The sequence below is a fragment of the Elephantulus edwardii genome, unplaced genomic scaffold, assembly GCF_000299155.1.
Source record: "Elephantulus edwardii isolate Elephantulus edwardi_28Jun2011 unplaced genomic scaffold, EleEdw1.0 scaffold00140, whole genome shotgun sequence".
In the NCBI taxonomy this organism is placed as follows: Eukaryota; Metazoa; Chordata; class Mammalia; order Macroscelidea; family Macroscelididae; genus Elephantulus; species Elephantulus edwardii.
The window spans coordinates 3,198,668-3,216,405 of NW_006399890.1; the positions used below are offsets into that span (position 1 = coordinate 3,198,668).

The 17,738-nt window shown below is 34.7% G+C and overlaps 1 protein-coding gene across 1 annotated transcript in view; it reads right to left on the reverse strand.

Annotated features, from left to right (window-relative positions):
* Nucleotides 1-17,738, reverse strand: part of KTN1 (kinectin 1 (kinesin receptor)) — a 105,864-nt gene that overhangs the window by 55,930 nt on the left and 32,196 nt on the right. The window contains exons 7-17 of the mRNA XM_006894368.1: nt 16,756-16,862; nt 15,061-15,193; nt 13,433-13,520; nt 10,291-10,457; nt 9,543-9,611; nt 8,386-8,420; nt 7,277-7,367; nt 6,860-6,928; nt 6,301-6,338; nt 6,078-6,159; nt 4,593-4,661 (exon numbers count right to left, since the gene is read on the reverse strand). Coding sequence (XP_006894430.1) covers nt 4,593-4,661; nt 6,078-6,159; nt 6,301-6,338; nt 6,860-6,928; nt 7,277-7,367; nt 8,386-8,420; nt 9,543-9,611; nt 10,291-10,457; nt 13,433-13,520; nt 15,061-15,193; nt 16,756-16,862 — 948 coding nt within the window. The remainder of the gene's footprint in view (nt 1-4,592; nt 4,662-6,077; nt 6,160-6,300; nt 6,339-6,859; nt 6,929-7,276; nt 7,368-8,385; nt 8,421-9,542; nt 9,612-10,290; nt 10,458-13,432; nt 13,521-15,060; nt 15,194-16,755; nt 16,863-17,738) is intronic.

Sequence of the window (17,738 nt, forward strand, 5' to 3'; positions counted from 1 at the left end):
TGTTTCCTATTGCCAAAGGGGCCCTTTAGAGTAGTGAGAGAAGATCTTCACCCTAAAACCTACAGCATCCCTTTTCAGCAGGAAGTAGCTAAGAGAATACGCAGTCCCCTTTTCCTTATAAATCAGGATGAAGTCTCTCTCAGGAAGGGAGATTAATCAGAACTGGTTTTAACAAGCACTATGGCAATGGGACAATTAAAACAGACTTTCAAGGGGGGGAGCGGAAGGAACTGGGGGGTGTAAAAATAGTGCAGCAATTAATGAATGGAAATCCAAAATCTCTGTAAATGTTCATTAAAATTAATAAAATTTAATTAAAAAAAAAACCACAAATGTAAGATGTTTGTGACTAATCAAAGGGATTGGACAGTTTGCTAACAAAGTAAATAAATTGGATGACCATATGTGATGGGATATATACACCGAGCGTGCAAAACACTAAGGTAAAGTCTGATCAGCCTTGCCATCCCTCTAGGCTTTAATGGAGCGTCTTTGCCAGAAGTGAGAAATGGTTGCTACTATCAAGAAAAAAGGAGATCTATAGTCTAGTGATACAAATCTGCACTTCAATCCCAAAGGCGTGCATGTGAAATTCACTAGGTGCTCTGTAGAAGAATGGGCAATTTCCTTCCATTCGATTAAATGTCTGAAAACCCCAGGAGGGTCAGCTATGAGTCTGTCTGACTCAATGGCATTCAACAACAATAATAGCAAGAAAAAAGATCCAGAGACTGCATTATATACTTAGGACCTTACTTCTTCAAACCAGGAAAAGTGAGACAGTAGCAACTGAGGAAGAACCCCAGGTGAGGAGCTCCTTCTCCAAGGACTGGAAATGGTCAAAGCATTTGGGGCAAGAGGTTTTATAATGAGGTGGGATGCCTTCAAGCATTTCTCTGACAGAGTTTCATCAACCCATGAAGCTATTGTCAAAATGGGGTGACACTAACATTTAAAAACTGCAGTTCTAAAAGATCTTTGTAGCACTTGCCTCAAAAGAGAACAGAGCAGCAGATGCCAAAGACAACAAGACTACGCCCAGAGGTTTGCCTTTAGGTGTGGCTGTGAAGATGTTCTGAATGAAGAACTACATCCTGGGTCTGTCCTGAAGTAGTGTAATCACAACTAAATAAAGGAGCTCTGATGGGTTTAATGGTCAGGAGCTATGCAACCAGCCCAAAGGCATGTGACTCAAACTCTGAGCTGCTCAGCGGGTTGTGAAAAATAGGTAATGTCCTCCCATGTGATTAACTGCCTCTGAAAATCCACTAGAGCATCAGCTATAAGTTGGTTCTGACTTGATGGTACATTAACACCTTCCCTTTTTTTTTCATACCTGCCTAATTTTATTTATTTTTTTTAAACATCTTCCTTAATAAACCCTATTACTCTGAGTATTATCAGTTCAGTGGAGCCACCAAAATAAATTATTAAACCAAGCAGAGAAAATTGAGTACCAGAAGCAAGTTGGCTGGTGTCAAAACTCAAAGAAACATCTAGAGCACTGTTGACCTCATGGGAAAGTGTCTCGATGCTGGGAATTTATTTTTCCTTGTGAAACTGTAAGAGGTCACACACTCTACTGCCCTCAGTCCCATGCCTTTTCAGAAACTATATTATGTTCCATGAATGACTCATCACACTTTTCTATCTTACATTATCACCCAACATTCCTATCCTAGAAGGCAGAAATTAAGCTTTATTCAACTCTCTGCAACCTCAGAATATCCTGGTATATATACTAAATTGTTGCTGTAAAAAATAAATAAATTGTTGCTGTCATGTGATATCATGTTACATATGACTTATAGCTGACGCTGCAGCAGTTTTTCAAAGGCTGCAAATAACACAGGAGAAAAATGCCTATCTTCCTTTAACAAAGCAGCTGGAGTTTGAACCAACTGTCTTTGGGTTGTCAGCACAGGTCCTCACTCACTAGACCAAGAGTGCTCCCCATACATTCAACTGTTGTTGTTATGTGCTAGCAAGTTGAATAGGACTTATAGCTCTCCTATGAAGAATGGTTGTGAATCTTGCTCTATCCTCAATCTATCCTAAGCCAACCTCCACATCTCTGACATAACAGATGCCACTGCCACAGTCACTGACCAATCCATTGCCCTGAGTGTCTTCCTCTCTGGGCTGACTCAACCTTTTCTAGAAGTCCTTCTCCAAGGACTGGCCTCTCCTGACAACATGCCCAAAGTATGTGAAACAGTTTCACCATTTGATGAACTGAATTTCGTTTAGAGAGCTTAAAGTTTAACAGATAATTTTTATTATCACCTTATCAAATATTCACCTGCACAAAACTGGCCCAGCCTGGCAACAATCCAATATTTTATTTTGTATTTTATTGGTCTAAATATCTAATCCTATTCTCTATATGACTTCCAAAGCTGTTTTACATGTACTACAAATCTACTGTAAAGTTCTTCTGCAGTACCATCAGGCAATACGGCAAAGAGAAGATTCCTATTCTTTAAGGTTTTTACTTCATGATCTAGACCAACACTCTTTTAAAAATTGCTGAAATAATATTTGGGAAATATTGTCCAATTTGGAAAAAATGTCCAATTGTTTAAAAAGTAAGATATTCCAAGAATCTCTTCCCTATGCACAATTTTCACTTTATCATAATTAAATGAGATCTTAATATTTACTTGCATTATGTAAACACCGATAGGCCTACATTCAAATTGTGCATTTTTCTTTAGTAGTCACGTTACCTTACCTGGGATCTATTATTTTTCTGCCTCCTACACCTGAAGAAACAAAAACTTGCCATCACTGCTGGTTTCTACTTCAGTAAACTCAATCTTTTCCCCAGAATAAAAACAAAAATCCATGGGGCAAAATGACTGGAAGCTTTACATACCTAAACTGGTCATCCCTCAACTGTCACTTGGAATTCTGACAGCAGGGAAAGAGGGAGTTAAAGAAAGGTGAAAATGAAAGATATTAAAAGCATAATCAATTGATCATGCAACCAAGATTCATAAATAATGGGTGACTGGAATGCAAAAGTTGGGAACAAGATGGAACACCAGAAGGATGACTGTCTTTGCTTTACTGACTGTGCAAAGGCATTTATTTGACTATGTGAATAACAAATAATGGCTAACACTGAGAAGAACGGGAATCCCAAAGCAGTTAACTGCGCTAATACAAAACCTAAACCTAGACCAAGAAGCTGTTGTCTGAACAGAGCAAGGGAATACTGCATGATTTATAATCAAAAAAGACATGATTAGGTTTCTATTCTTTCTCCCTATCTATTCAATCTGTATGCTAAATAAAGGTGGACAAAATAATCCCAGAAGTATAGCTATTTGTACCAACTCTGCATAAATGTGAATTCTAAAATGAAAGAAAAAGAGTGCATGCATTAGTAAAAGGAGGTCTAACACTTAACCTATTCTTACATTTCTGCTTCGAACAAAAAATGTTTCTAAAACTTAGAGACACATATACTTTCTTTTCTAATGTGCCCATTAATATCAAGAGTTTGTCTAATATTTTTTTAAAACTGGGATCTGTAGTTATATAAGAGAACAGTGTGAAGGAAAACACTTAGCAATAGCTAAAAAAGAGATACCATCAGGATTGAAGTTTACGGATCTATACCTAGTTAGGTTGCTACAGTTCTGTTGGCATGGCAGAAATTTTTTAAAAAAATTTCATTCTTGTCAAGATGGAGCCAAACTGACCCTCCAGTGGGTTTTCAGAGGCTGAAAATCAGATAGGAGAAGACTGCCCATCTTTCTCCCAAGGAGTAGCTGATAAATTAGAACTGCCTGCCATTGGATTGGTAGAGCAACTCCTTACTCAATAGGCCACCAGTATGCCTTTAGTATAAATTTAAAAGAGGTAAAAGGGAACAAGTGGGATGGAGAAAATATTCTAAGGATTCTGAATTATGCTTCAGTTGTCTACTATATGTAAAGCAGTAAGCAAGCTAAGGGCTTTACATAAAGCTCCATTTTAAATCTACAGGGTCTCAAAATTATTAAGGACAGTGTTCGTCTGCTTTTAAGAACTGATAAACTAAACCAAACGCAATGTCACCTAGCGAATTTCAACAAATAGGGACCTTTCATAGCGTTTCAAAGGCTATACAGCCCCCAGGGTTTCAGAAACTGTCCACCTTTCCCACGTACAGAAACTGGTGGATCTGAACTGCTGAGCTCTGGATTAGATGCAGAATTCATAAAGCGTTACACTATCAATGCATTTCAAAATTTTGGTAGCATACTTTACCTTGATTCCTTTTATTCAAGATCTCATGCTATTTTAACTAGGTAGAGTTATCAAAAAGGACCAAAATAATTTAAATTTTCCTTATGCATCATCCTATTACACTTTTTTTGGATAGGAGGAAGAAAGTGAAAATTAGCATTAGATAGTGAATAAATCACGGTTAGCATCATCTCAGGGGGAAAAAATGATTTTTCCTAAATTATATACTTGGAAAATCAATAAAAATGAAATTAAAAGCAAACTGTCTCAAAATCATGGACCTGATTACTAATTTAGAACTAGACTTAATTCTATACTGGATACTTCTACCTCTTAATTCAAGAGAATCTTACCTGTTCAGAAATAAGAGTTTGTAGCTTCTGAACTTCTAATTTTAATGATTTGTTTTGGTCATTTAAAATCTGAAAGAAAGAATCTCAACTTACCCTTTTGTAAGACAAAGATTAAAAAGCACTAGAAAATTTAAAACAAACAAACAAACCTAAATCTCTATTACTGCTGTAAATACTCAGAATTAACAGGTGAATGATTTAGTATTGACGTTAAGAAGACAAATTTCATTACTTAAAGAAATGCACGCTCATGATCAAAATGTTTTAAAGCACTCAGACTGCTGGACCACAATGAGTGATTAGCACTATAGCAATAAGGGAGGCAGCTACAGCACTCACAAATACAAACTGAAAACTCAAAAGAGTAAAAGCTGAGGCAAAAGAAATTTCAATAACATCACTATCATAAAAAACAGGACTGTCATGGGGAGAAAGAGGAAAAGAATGGACAGATAATCAACACTGCACCATAATAGGTGAAGGAATGGATGATTAGACATTTTATGTAAGAGAACAATCTGGAACAAGGCATGCATAACAAAGTGAATGAGAGGAAGGGAGGAAAATGTATGAATGAAAACCCAATCTTTCTGTAAACTTACACTAAAATCACTTTTTTTAAAAAAACAAAAGCAATTCAAAAGTCTATGAAAAGAACAAACAGGGTAAATAAAATGATCTATGTGTAGTCCATTAGAATATTCACTGTATGTTGCTGTTGTTAGGTGCCATTAACACCTATTGTCAGAAGCAACTCATAATGACCCCATGAACAGCCAACCTGAACCCTGCCCTATCCTGTGGCCAAACTCACCATCTCTGAAACAGCTTCCTAAAGCAAGCAAGCAGGATTTCACATAAAAATTAGTATTATTAATCACTCTTGGCACCAGTAGCCAGGAAATTAAAAGGCGTATTGCAATGGGGAAGTCTGCTGTTAGGGACCTATCCAAAGTACTGAAGAGCAATGGTGTCTCTCTGGAGACTAGGGTGCGTCTGATACAGGCCATGGTCTTTGCAATCACTTGTTATGCATCAGAGAGTTGGACAATGACTAGGGAGGATAGAAGGAGAATTGATGCCTTTGAGCTGTGGTGCTGGAGAAGAGTATTGAGGGTGCCATGGACTGTTAGGAAAATAAAAAGATTCATCCTGGAGAGGGTTAAACCAGGTGGCTCTTTGGAGGCAAGGATTCTGAGGCTTCGTCTAACATACTCTGGATATGTTGTAAGGAGGAGAAGGACATCATGCTTGGTAGGGTGGAGGGACAGCACAGGAGGGGAAGGCCCTCTATGAGGTGGATTGATTTCAGTAACTGGGGTAATCGGCATGGGTGTATCAGAGACAGTGCGACTGGCACAGGACAGAGTTTAGGGTCGTTGTACATAGGGTCACTATGAGTCGTAAGCAACTCAACGGCACATTAAAAACAACAACAACAACAACTTCAACCAAAAGATTACACAATGTTATTTAATAACACACCTTAAATTCTTCCATTTTGCTTGAAATTTCACACTGTAGTTGCTCTTCAAGCAATCTTATTTTATCATCTTTTACATGAACACTATACAAATGAAAAACAAAATACATTCAGAAAGTTTATATATTCCTTGCAACAATGTTCAAGTACAACTTATAAAGTTATATTTTCTGTAATAATATCTGAATATAAGTCAAATCAATAGTTCTATGTACAGGAACATACCTTTTTTGCATTTTCTCCAATTCATGTGCTGCTGCAGCCTATGTTTGGAAACAGACAAAAACAAAATCATTTCTCAAGGAGTATTCAAATCTATTCATTTATTTTTATTAATAAAAATTCTATTTCTATGCATTTGGATCAAATATATTAGAAAAGAGTTACAGTGTCATCTAATACTGTAACACTTCTAATATATTTTGTCATTGATCAATTTTTATCTTAATGTATAAGTATAACTTTTTTCAATTATATAGCATACAACTAAAACAAAATTAGGACTGTTTTAATTGATTCTTTTATTTTATCCCACAGGTACAACAAAGTATTATAGCATTAAGCTTCACTGCATTAAGCATCTTATTTCAACATGAAAATAATAACATCCTATTAGAGAGATGGTCAAATAGAAGATACTTTCAACAACACATCATGCAGAAAAACACAAGTTACTCTTTTATTTATTACTTACAACAATAAAACTAGGAACACCACAATAAAATTAGATATATAGAGAAACTGTAATTCTTCAGGCAAATTGTCAAAAGCAATAAAGATCTACCTGTTCACTTGTCAGGGCCTGCAATTTTTGCACTTCGGCTTTCAATAAAAAATTCATATTCTGTATATCCTAGAAAAGGGAAAAGAAACACTTAAATTATTTCATATAATTGACTATGAGGCTTACAAAGTATCTCTTCTATATAAGACTTAGTTTTCAAAGTATAATTTCTTAGTTACATTGGAAAGAGAAACCATCAACTTCTATTATTTAATATTATTTCTCAGTTAAACTCTCATGAACAATAGTGTGAGAAAAATCCGTTGAGCTGTTCTTCAAAGCCTAAAAGACTTTGTACAGTGTAGACAAAGAATATTTTCAACCAAGTTCCTGACTATACGTCATTCTTCATAGTCTTTTTAAGATTCTGTTTTAAGTCTTTAAAGATACTGTAGTCATTTATAAGGCTAACCATACCTTAAGTTCCTCCTCTTTGCTTGCTAAATGATCATGTTCATTGGCTAAAGAGTCTTCAGTCTGTTTTATCTGCTTATCCTTCTCTGCAATCCTTTAAGAAGAAATAGATTTATTCCATAAACATGGAGAATAATTAAACAGGGTTATCCTTACTTAGAGAGTAAGCAATTAAGGTGGAGTAATGTGTTATGTGTTGCAAAGTTAACCAAAAGGTTAACGATTTGAATCCACCAACTGGTCCATGGAAGACATGAGCAGTCTTTTACCTTAAAGATGAGAAAGCTGATGGAAGGTCACTATGAGCAGAATCAACTTGACAGCAGGGAGTTTTTGGGTTATAGAAGTAATTTCTCACAAGATGCAATTAATCTTCCTGTCCTACAGCATTTTAGTTTACTGTTAATATTAACTGACATATATTATTACTGCAACTCTTTTAAAACACATACATTTAATTTCATAACTCAAGTTCAGAGAGATTAAGTACAGTCAAGAACTGCCTATACTTTGTTTAAGCTCACAGGGATATCTCAAAAACAGATTTCAATTCTTGTGAATTGGGCTGCTCTTTTTCTATACAAAATTAGTTTGTTGTCATGTGCCATCAAGTTAAAACCAACTCAGAGCTGACTTTCCAGCAGATTTTCAGAGGCTGTAAACCACAAGGAAGATGGTCCAGCTTTTTCTTCTAGAATAACTACAGGATTTGAATGACCTGGCTTTGGGTTAGCAATGCAATTCCTTACAACAAGAACATCAGCACACCATACAAAATCATACAATATGAAAAATGTAGAACTTTGTTTTCAGAATACCAACTCAGAGCTATAAACAAAGCTGGTATTTAATAAGACATATAAACCTACTTCTACTACTCTCAAAACATGCCAATATAAAAATTGCCAATTCTCAAATGAAAACTTCCCCATTTGTTTTTATAATGAAGCCATAGAAAACAAAAAGACAATGATCCAAATCATAGAAAAAAGAAAATCAAGCTTTTCAAAATTTAGATGAGAGTATTTTCTGGACAAGTCAAAGAATAAAAGGTAATTATAAATGATCTAATAGTAATTAGTTGTAACAGAAGTGTAGAAAGGCAGGCTTACACTTTATGTAATTCTTCTAAAACTGAAGCAGGGGTCTAGGGAGGAAAAACAAGTGTCAACAAAAAGGCATTTAAGACAAGATTTTTAAAATTATAATAATCATCACCAAGAGTTAAAAATTAGGAGAAATTAACACATGGATTAAATAAGCAATTATCTTACACATGGTTCAATAAATAGTAGCTTTTATACCGAAAGCAAATTACAGTCAGAAAGGTCATTTTTTTTCATGTTTCTTTCCTTTACAATAACTTCCAAAGGTGAAATTTTCTAATATATAATTAAGAAAACAATTATTTGATAGTAAGTACATTCATCTTTACATTTTAAAAAGTAGTTTACAAGAAATTTTCAGTATTTTATGGCCAATACATTTCCAAAGTTCTCTCTCGGCTGGTAATTTAAAATTTTAATCCAGTTTGAGCTGATAATTTTACCCACCCAAATATCCTTTCTTAAACTAAATTATTATTTTCCAATTTATTTTAGACAACAGTCTTTACAAAGAAAGAAATCTGGGAAGAGGAGCTCTTGAATGCTGAAAATTTTTACAGTTTGAATTAGTCTGTGTAGAAAGTGATTTTAACACTGAAAATTTATACAGTTCAGACTAATTCAAACTCTAAAAATTATTAAATTATTGGAGGGTTGGCAAAGGAGAGGAAGATGCTCAATCAGGTGAACTGACACGGTGACTCCTGCAATGGGCTCTTGTATGTCAGGAAGTGTGCAGAGGGCACAAGATAGAAAAGGGTTCAGAACTTTTGTTCATAGGGTCGCTATGAGTTGTACTCAACATGACGGCACCTAACAACAACAAGAAGAGTACACAATGTTTGCTCACAACTAGTCAATATCTATAAACCAACACTCTAAATACTACTTATCCAATTATTCCTAGTATATGAAAGGATCATTGCCATTTTTTTCCCTACATGGTGAAACTTATCCACCTATCAATTAGTCACACTTGGAACTCTTTCAGGGTAATAAGAATGGAACATAATTACCCAGCACTTAGTAATTGTGATCATCAATGCTGATTTAGTGGACTAATTTCTAGACTTGTTATAAGTCCAATATCTGGCACTCAAAGCCATTTATTCAAATAGGTAGAAAGCTACTGTTAATAATAAACAATAAGAAAATACCATTACCTGTGCTGCTATCTGAGAATGAAATTGCTGAATTTGAGCTTTCAAAGCCTCATTTTGCTCCAAAATGTCCTTTCAAAAAAAGCAAAGGGGGAAAAGAGAAACTATTAATAACTATACAATGTATAAGAACCCAATGACTTACTGATATAGTTTTTTTTAAAAAAAACAAAAACAAAAACAAAACTCACTGTCATCAAATCAATTCTGACTCACAGCAACTCTACCAGATGAAGCAGAACTGCCCCAGAATTTCCAAGGCTATTAATTCTTCTAGGAAGAATTACCTCATTTTTCTCCCTTGTAGCAGCTAGTGGATTTGAATTACCAATCTTTTGGTTAGCAGCAGCTCAATGCCTAAAGCACTGCTCCATAAGAGTTGTTATTGTTATTTTAAACAATGATCCTGCATGTTATTTTGATAACTAATTTATAAGGTAGAAATGAAGAACGTGTTGTCCTATTTCTAATCCAACATAGGGATATATTCTAATGTTAAGTATATTTTCAAAAATAACATACAATGATAATTCTTAGAAATACATCCAATCGTGCAAGAATGAAAGACTTTTTTTAAAGAGAAAAGTGAACTAGGGGCAAGAAGGGAGTAAAATGTGCAACAATTAATGAATAGAAATCCAAGTTCTTGGTAAATTTTCATTAACATTACAATTAAAAAATCTGAAAAAAAAAAAAAAAAAGAAACACATACAACCATTATTCAACTTTATTTTTTAAAAAAAAAAGGTACCTGAACTTGCATTTGTAAAGATTCTTCTTTGTTCACTCTTTTTTGCTCTGATTCCATTAACTGCATTAATCTTTGCTCCAACTGTTGTTTTGATACCAAAGTATCTGTAAGCTTACTATGTAGGCTTTGTACTTCACTTTCTTTGGCCACAAATTTACTTTGTAAATCTGTAACAAAACCACATTTTACAAAACTCTTCCATCAGCTAGCTATTCCTGCACCTCACTAGTTTAAGCAACATCACTACTAGAAAACTTTCCATCAATCTATCCCCATTTTCCTGTTTCTCAGTACTCCTTCGGTGGTCTTACATTTATCATGGCATGTTTGCAAAAGCAAGCTTTATGTGGTCAAAGATTGTGTTTTTGCTATATCCACAACAGTGCAAAAAGCTTGATACACAGTAAATATTCAATTATTTTAAAAATGTGTTAAGAGATGGTTTATGGATGTTTAAAATTCTATTATCATTTCTTATAGGCATCCTTTATTTCATGAAAAATGCTTTAATAAGCTTTAGGGTAAAATCCTTCTGAATTTTGTGTACTCTCGTGCCTAGAGAACAAAGAAAGATGGAAAGAAATTTGCTATCTAAAGGGTGAAAACAGTCGTGTTCTAAGATGATGAAGTAAAAACTTTTCTGTCTGGTGCTTATTCCAGAATTTACTAAACATTAGAAGACAAATGGAAAATAAACATAATCTTTGATATAACCAGTTAATTAATGTAACCTCAAATCATAACAAATGAAGGCAAAGTGAAAAGAGAATAATCATTAATCTGTCAAAGAAGAATGAAAAAGTTTTCCAGAAATCAGGAAAAGAAGCCCAGGAATAGAATTGTCTGAGCTTTCAAAGTTCCTCAGCCTGTTCCAAAGTATTTTTACACAAACACTGGACAAAATATAGGGGTATAAAGGGGAGGGTGTAAATACATAATGTTAGAACACATGAGTTACACCATGAGAAACAACTTTCCTCCATAAAAAGTATCCGCATTAGAAATATATGTGTGTGTTATTTTAAGAAAGATAAAGCATTACTTTCATAAAAGGACGTTTATAAAATAATAACAGTAAACATGGCTTTGTGAGTAAGGAGTTGTAATGACAGCCCAAAAGAAGGCAGTTCAAATCCACAACTGCTCATCAGAAGAAAGATAGGCAATCTCCTCCTATGCAATTTACAGTCTTTAAAAATCCTCTGAAACATTAGCCATGAGTTGATTCCAACTCAATAGCACCTGACAACAACAGCAAAACAAGGAGCTCTGGTGGTGCAGTGTACCTTACCAGGCTGTTAACCAAAAAGTTGGCAGTTTAAATGCACCAGCCATTCTACAGGAAAAAGGTGCTGTCTCCTCCCATAAAATGTTTAACTTCAGAAACTCAATAGAGGATCACCGAGAGTCGGAACCAACTCCACAGCATCGGGTTTCATTTGGTTGGTTTTTTAGTAACAGAATAATACTCAAGAAAATTATCTTGATAACATATTACTAGTCTTTGACTAGAACAAAGAGCATAACAATTCTTATAGCAGGACAAGAAATTAAAATACTGAATTAATAGCCTCAAAATTCTAGGTGTTATTTTTTCCAACTTAGAACTCCAAACTCAAACTATCTGTCAACTATAAAGCTAAAGTAGTCTTCTGGCACAGAAAGTCTCAACCTCAAGACATACTCTCACCAACTACTGAAAGGTTTGCATTACTAAATGAAGGTGGAAAGGCAGAAAGATGACAGTAAAATAAGATTGCCTACACAGGGTACAGGCATCAAAATGACTCAGAGAAACAACTAATCTAGAAAGCAATGAACACTGCATCAGAAGTCTGCAGACTCTACACGGGATGTATCACAAGGAAAAATTAGAACTTAAGGATTTGCAAATTTGTACTTTGTTGAGGTCATGGAGAGAAGGAAGGGGACAATTTAACCAAAGATAAAATGTAAAAACAAAAGATCAAGCATGTGAAAGATAAAATGAACTTTTAGGAAACAAAAAGTTGTTCAAGAAAGAAAAGCTGTTTTAATATGTATCCTGGCTCAGCATTGAGTTAGATAGTTACAATGACAAAAAAACAAATATAAAAGTATATATAAACATACCCTGAGATTTAAAAGAACATGAAAGGAATGCCATGATGGTGCTAAGACCTCATATTCTATAGCAGAAAGTTAACAGGTACTTAAAGTGACTAAGATATAGCAGGATAGATGATGGTAATAGAAGAGAAAATACCAGAACACTAGAAGAACGCTCAAACAGACTGCTTTGTGAGTACAGGCGTGATTACTGTTTTATAGGTAAAGTCCTGGACCAAAATTTATGTATGTTTTACTAAGGAAATATAAAATACTAATGTAAACAGTAAACTAATATACATCTTAATATATTTTCAAACTTCAAGTATCTGAGAAATATTCAGATAGTAAATCAAAGGAAAATTCCTAAACAGGGGGGAAACAATTACAGGAAGAACTCACAAGCTAAAAGAGCCAAAACTGTAAGTTTATAATTCTTTAAAATTGTCTTTTACCAGTGTGGCCCACTCTCTGGTAGGAGAAAAGGGGTAGTAGGACATAAAATATATGTATGACACTAGCTGCATTATCTACCAGATACATCAGTCAAATCAAGAGTAAGTTAGTAGTTAAAGTTACTATTTATTAAATAGTAAGCTTGAAGCAAATATCACTTAGAGTGATAACATCCTCATTGTTCTGTTCACAATAATTAAAAAAAAATAGAAAAAGAATAAAAGATAAGCAGCTAGGTTCTCTACACCCTACACAGTATTATAATTTTGCTTATAATCTAGTGTTTGAGGCAAGGCTACTATGTAGCTTATTCTTGCAAATCCTAAAAATGCTTAAGACTTAAACTATGATGATAATCTTATTTTTATGGATAGTCAGAGAAAGATAGGAAGACCTTCTATAACATGGACTGACACCCTCGATGTTAACACGGGGCACAAGCATAGCAGAGATAGTAAGGATGGCACAGGAGAGGGCAGCTGACTTAGTGGCACCTAACAATAACATAAACCACATATACCGAATTATCCTTTCTTCACAACACAGTATGAGGAAATTTTACCCACAACTCCATGTACTTGAATACTTCTTCCCTTACCTTGTTGTGCTGCCTCATGTTCTGCTGTTCTCTTCCTGATATAGCTCTGGACTTCTTCCCACCTTCTCTCAGCTTCTTGTAGTTGAACCTTGGCATTTAAACACAAAAGGAAGAGTCAACAATTTTTCTTTAAAACACATCCTTTGTATTTACAGTTAGAACATTAAACTGTTTACTGCAACAAGACTTCTACGTTTTAATAACATAAGCAGAAATGTCAAGTCCAAAAGCCATTCATCAGTCAGAGCTAACACTTCAGAATTTAAGGAAAATTTCAAACTCTCAATTTTTGAGTTACTGGAGCACGATATTTACTATTATATCTATCTGTAGCCACTCAGCTATAACCTGTTTTCCAATAATCTTCCTTCAGCTGATAAACATGCCAAAAGATTAATGGTCTTTATAATGCAAAGTCTCAGTAGTCCAAAAATCAAATTCTCTGCCATTAAATCAATTCCAACTCATAAGCATCCTACAGGACAGAGAAGAACTACCCCTCAGGCTTTCTGAGCTTGTAACTCTTTCTGGAAGTAGACGGCCTTATCTTTCTCTTATGCAATGGTGGTGGGTTCATTCACTGTGTTTTTTGCAGCTGAGTGCTTTAAACACTGTACCTAAAATTCATATTAAAAGGTATATATATATATTTATAGCACATCACTCTTATTACAAAAAAAATCTTAGATGCTATGTAGTCATACATATCTAAGAACAAACTTCTTACCCAGAAATGCTAGAATTAAACCCACCAGCCAATCAAATACTAAATAAAATATAACTGTGCTTGATCCGAAAGGATAAAAACTTCAAGAGAACAAAAATTACTCAGACTCAATTATTCTCAAAGCCCACTGAACTATTGCTACTCTGAAGTCCCAGCCCTGGAAGCATAGCACATGTCAGACTGCTTACCTAAAAGGCTAGCAATTAAAATTTACCAGATGCCCTTTGTAAAAAAGATGGGCAATCTTCTCTCATAAATATTTACAGCCTCAGAGACTTAATGTAAGGTCACTATAATACAGGTCTACCAGTGGTCTAGATAGGAACTGTGCCTACCTAATATACTGAGAATGCATTTAACTTGTACAAACTGAACTACAGAATCAACATATCTTCTCTCCAGTATCAAGATAAAAAGACCATTCTTTAATGAATTACACTTAATGCACATACACTGTAGATGTAAATGAAAAGGGGGGGGGGAGGGGTCCGCCTTTCCTCAGCCTAAGTAACCTCAGCATTTCATGATTTGTGCTTAAGCAAAGGCAAGGACAGGAAATCAGACTCTCTTGGACTCATCCAGAAATTCCAAGTTATGAACGATGTAAGATAATTTAACGATAATTTCTATTCATAATTTCTGCATTACAAATATAGACTCTGACCTCTAACTATATAAAATTAAATTCTACTGTTAATATCTATTAACCAGCCAATTTCTTTTTCTGTCTTCAAACATTAACTTCAAATTCAAACTTACATTCAAATGTTTCAGCAAGGCACAGGCAGCATACTACAGGCACCAATCTCAAACCACATTTTTCAAATTTGTAGCACATTTAGGTCATTAAACTGGATTTATGTTGCTCATAAAACAATAAATAAAATTAGGAGTAAGTCACCTTCAACTGAGTAACTGCTTGCTCTGCATTCTTCTTTTGGACTTCTTCTTGTTGTAGCTTTCCTGTTTTCTCAGTGAGCTCATTCACCAATCTAGCATAATCTTGGCGCAGTTTATTTAGTTCAGCAGACTGCCTAAAAACAGTAACTGAATTAAGAATCTTCCATTGTAACAAATACATATAAAGGAATAGGTAAGAATATTTTATATTTCTGAGCTGCTAGTTTCACTTACAGCTAACTCAAAAGGATAAATAATAAATTATTACTAATAATAAAGTTTAGAGAGCTCTGGCAGCTTAGTGGTAAGGAGTTGTGCTGTCAACACAAAGTCACGCAGTTTGAATCCCCCAGCTGCTCCATGGGAGAAAGATATGCCATCTCTTCTAGTGCTATATACTGCCTCTGGAAACTCACTAACAATTCAGCTATCAAGTAGTTCTAAGTTGGTGGTACATAACAACATCATCAATAATAAAGCTTGGTGATTCTAATTCCTGAATAACTGGATTCTGAAGAAAATTAGATGTATTTTAAAACCACTGTAAACTATTGAGGAAAGATGCTAAAGACATTACAAGATATAGAAAGATTAGTGAAAATCAGAATTGCCGGGAAGAAATGGAAAACATGAGATTTAAAATGGGTACTGAAATTAATGTTATAAAGCAAAATGTGTATGAATGGTTAAAAGAAAAAAATCTATTTGATTTGTAAATCTCTACACAAATTACAATTAAAAAACTAGAGGAGGGGAACGGATGCCACAGCTGTAGTCTGTATTTGTTGCTTTTAAGTGCTGTCGAGTCGTAGACAACTCATAGGGACCTTATGAATGAAGGACCTGAACACCTGTATAACTTTCATTATTTCTCCAAGTTCACAGGGGTTCCCAAGACAAGCTATTTCGGAAGTGGATGCCACTCCTGCTTCCAAGCTTATTTTAATCAGGGGACTCAACCAAACACTGTACACCACGGGTAACCATTATTGCATTTGACACATCAGTGTCATAGTGTTCAGTTTCACAACAACCACAAGTTACTTCTGTAGAGCAAATGGACAAACCAGTGCGCTATGACCTAGAATATTGTTTGACCTTAAAAATAATTTAAACCAGGCCTCGGGGCCGTGGATTAGAGTCACCCACCTTTGTCTTTACAGCAGCTCTTTCTGTCCACTAGGCCAACTGAGCTCTATTTACTCATTTTAAAATAGTTGTTGAAAACTCACTAAAATCAAATAAAGTGCCTGCTTACTCTGTATGAGCATACAGAGTACTGTTTTTCAAAAAATGTCCTTACAGTTACCTACGACATTATTACATGAAATATATATTAATACACTCTACCCAAGAACCACTAAATTACATGTTTTAAGAGTAGAAATCAAGAATACGTTTTGTTTTTTAAACTAGCAAGACACGTTAAGTATTGTTCATTTCAGAAGAACAAAGTCTAAGAACTACTCAAGGGAGTAATATAAACTTGCCAATTTAGCCACAGATAAATTAGACCATCATTGATGTCACTAGTACTATTCTAGATCAATTTAGTTGAAGTTCTTTACACAACAAAAGAGAATTGTTTTTAAAATTAACTCATTTTACAAACAAAAGTCTAACAAATTGCTATCAAAAATCATTCTGCTGCTTTAAGAAAATACTCTGCCAAACAAATAAAATATTAGGAACATACTTGCTTTCCAATTGGTTTGTAGTGTTGCTGACAGCATCTCTTAGTATCCCATTTTCCTGTTTCAAACGAGCTCGCTCTTCCTCCATTTCCTCACGAAACTGCTGAAACTAAAATTATTTTACAGAGATGCAATTTTGAAACCAGTCATTGTCAAGGCTAACTTTCAACAGAAATGTTAATATAAGAAATATGCAAAAAGAGTGAATATCATAAAGTTTGGACCATTCTTTCAGATAAAGTAAAATATAAACGGATTATATGTTGTTATGGAGCTCTGGTGGCTAAGTGGAAAAGTGTACTACTAAATCCAAAAGAACATGGTTCAAGTCCACCAGCAGCTCCACTAGAGAAAGATGGGCAATCTCCCCCTGTGAGATTTACTGCCTCTGAAAGTATGCTGGAGGGTTAACTATCAATCAGTTTTATCTTGATGGTACTCAACAACACAAGTTGTTACAGCACTGGAAACTGATGGGAATATCATGATGAGTCAGAATCAATTCCATGATAGTAGCTTTGGTTCAGCTTCTATTCTGCTGGTGGTAAATGCAAACAAAAGAAACTATTTTAGAACATTCACTCACTGTCTTTGACCCCTAGATGACCTTCAATTAGGTTTGTGAGGCTATAATCACAGATTGCTTATCGTTCTCCCACAGAGCTGCTGGCTGATTTCAACCACTGAAGAACTGTGGCCTTTAAAAGCTGATTTAGAACTTTTTTACTTAGTAGACTGTCCTGACCCTAGAATTGTCTCAATTTTATATTATCAGTATTTCCGGAAATGTAAATTTAAAAACTGAAAATAGGTTCAATATACTTATTGTTGTTATACTTAGTGTGATACTTCTATTGGGCCACAAATTGAGCTATAATCAGATACACAAATTTCACTTAAAAAAAATCTATTGTCTTATTTTAAAAGAGTAAAAAAAGATAAAGAATACAAAATTCGGAATCGGGACACACCCCTGCATCTCTGA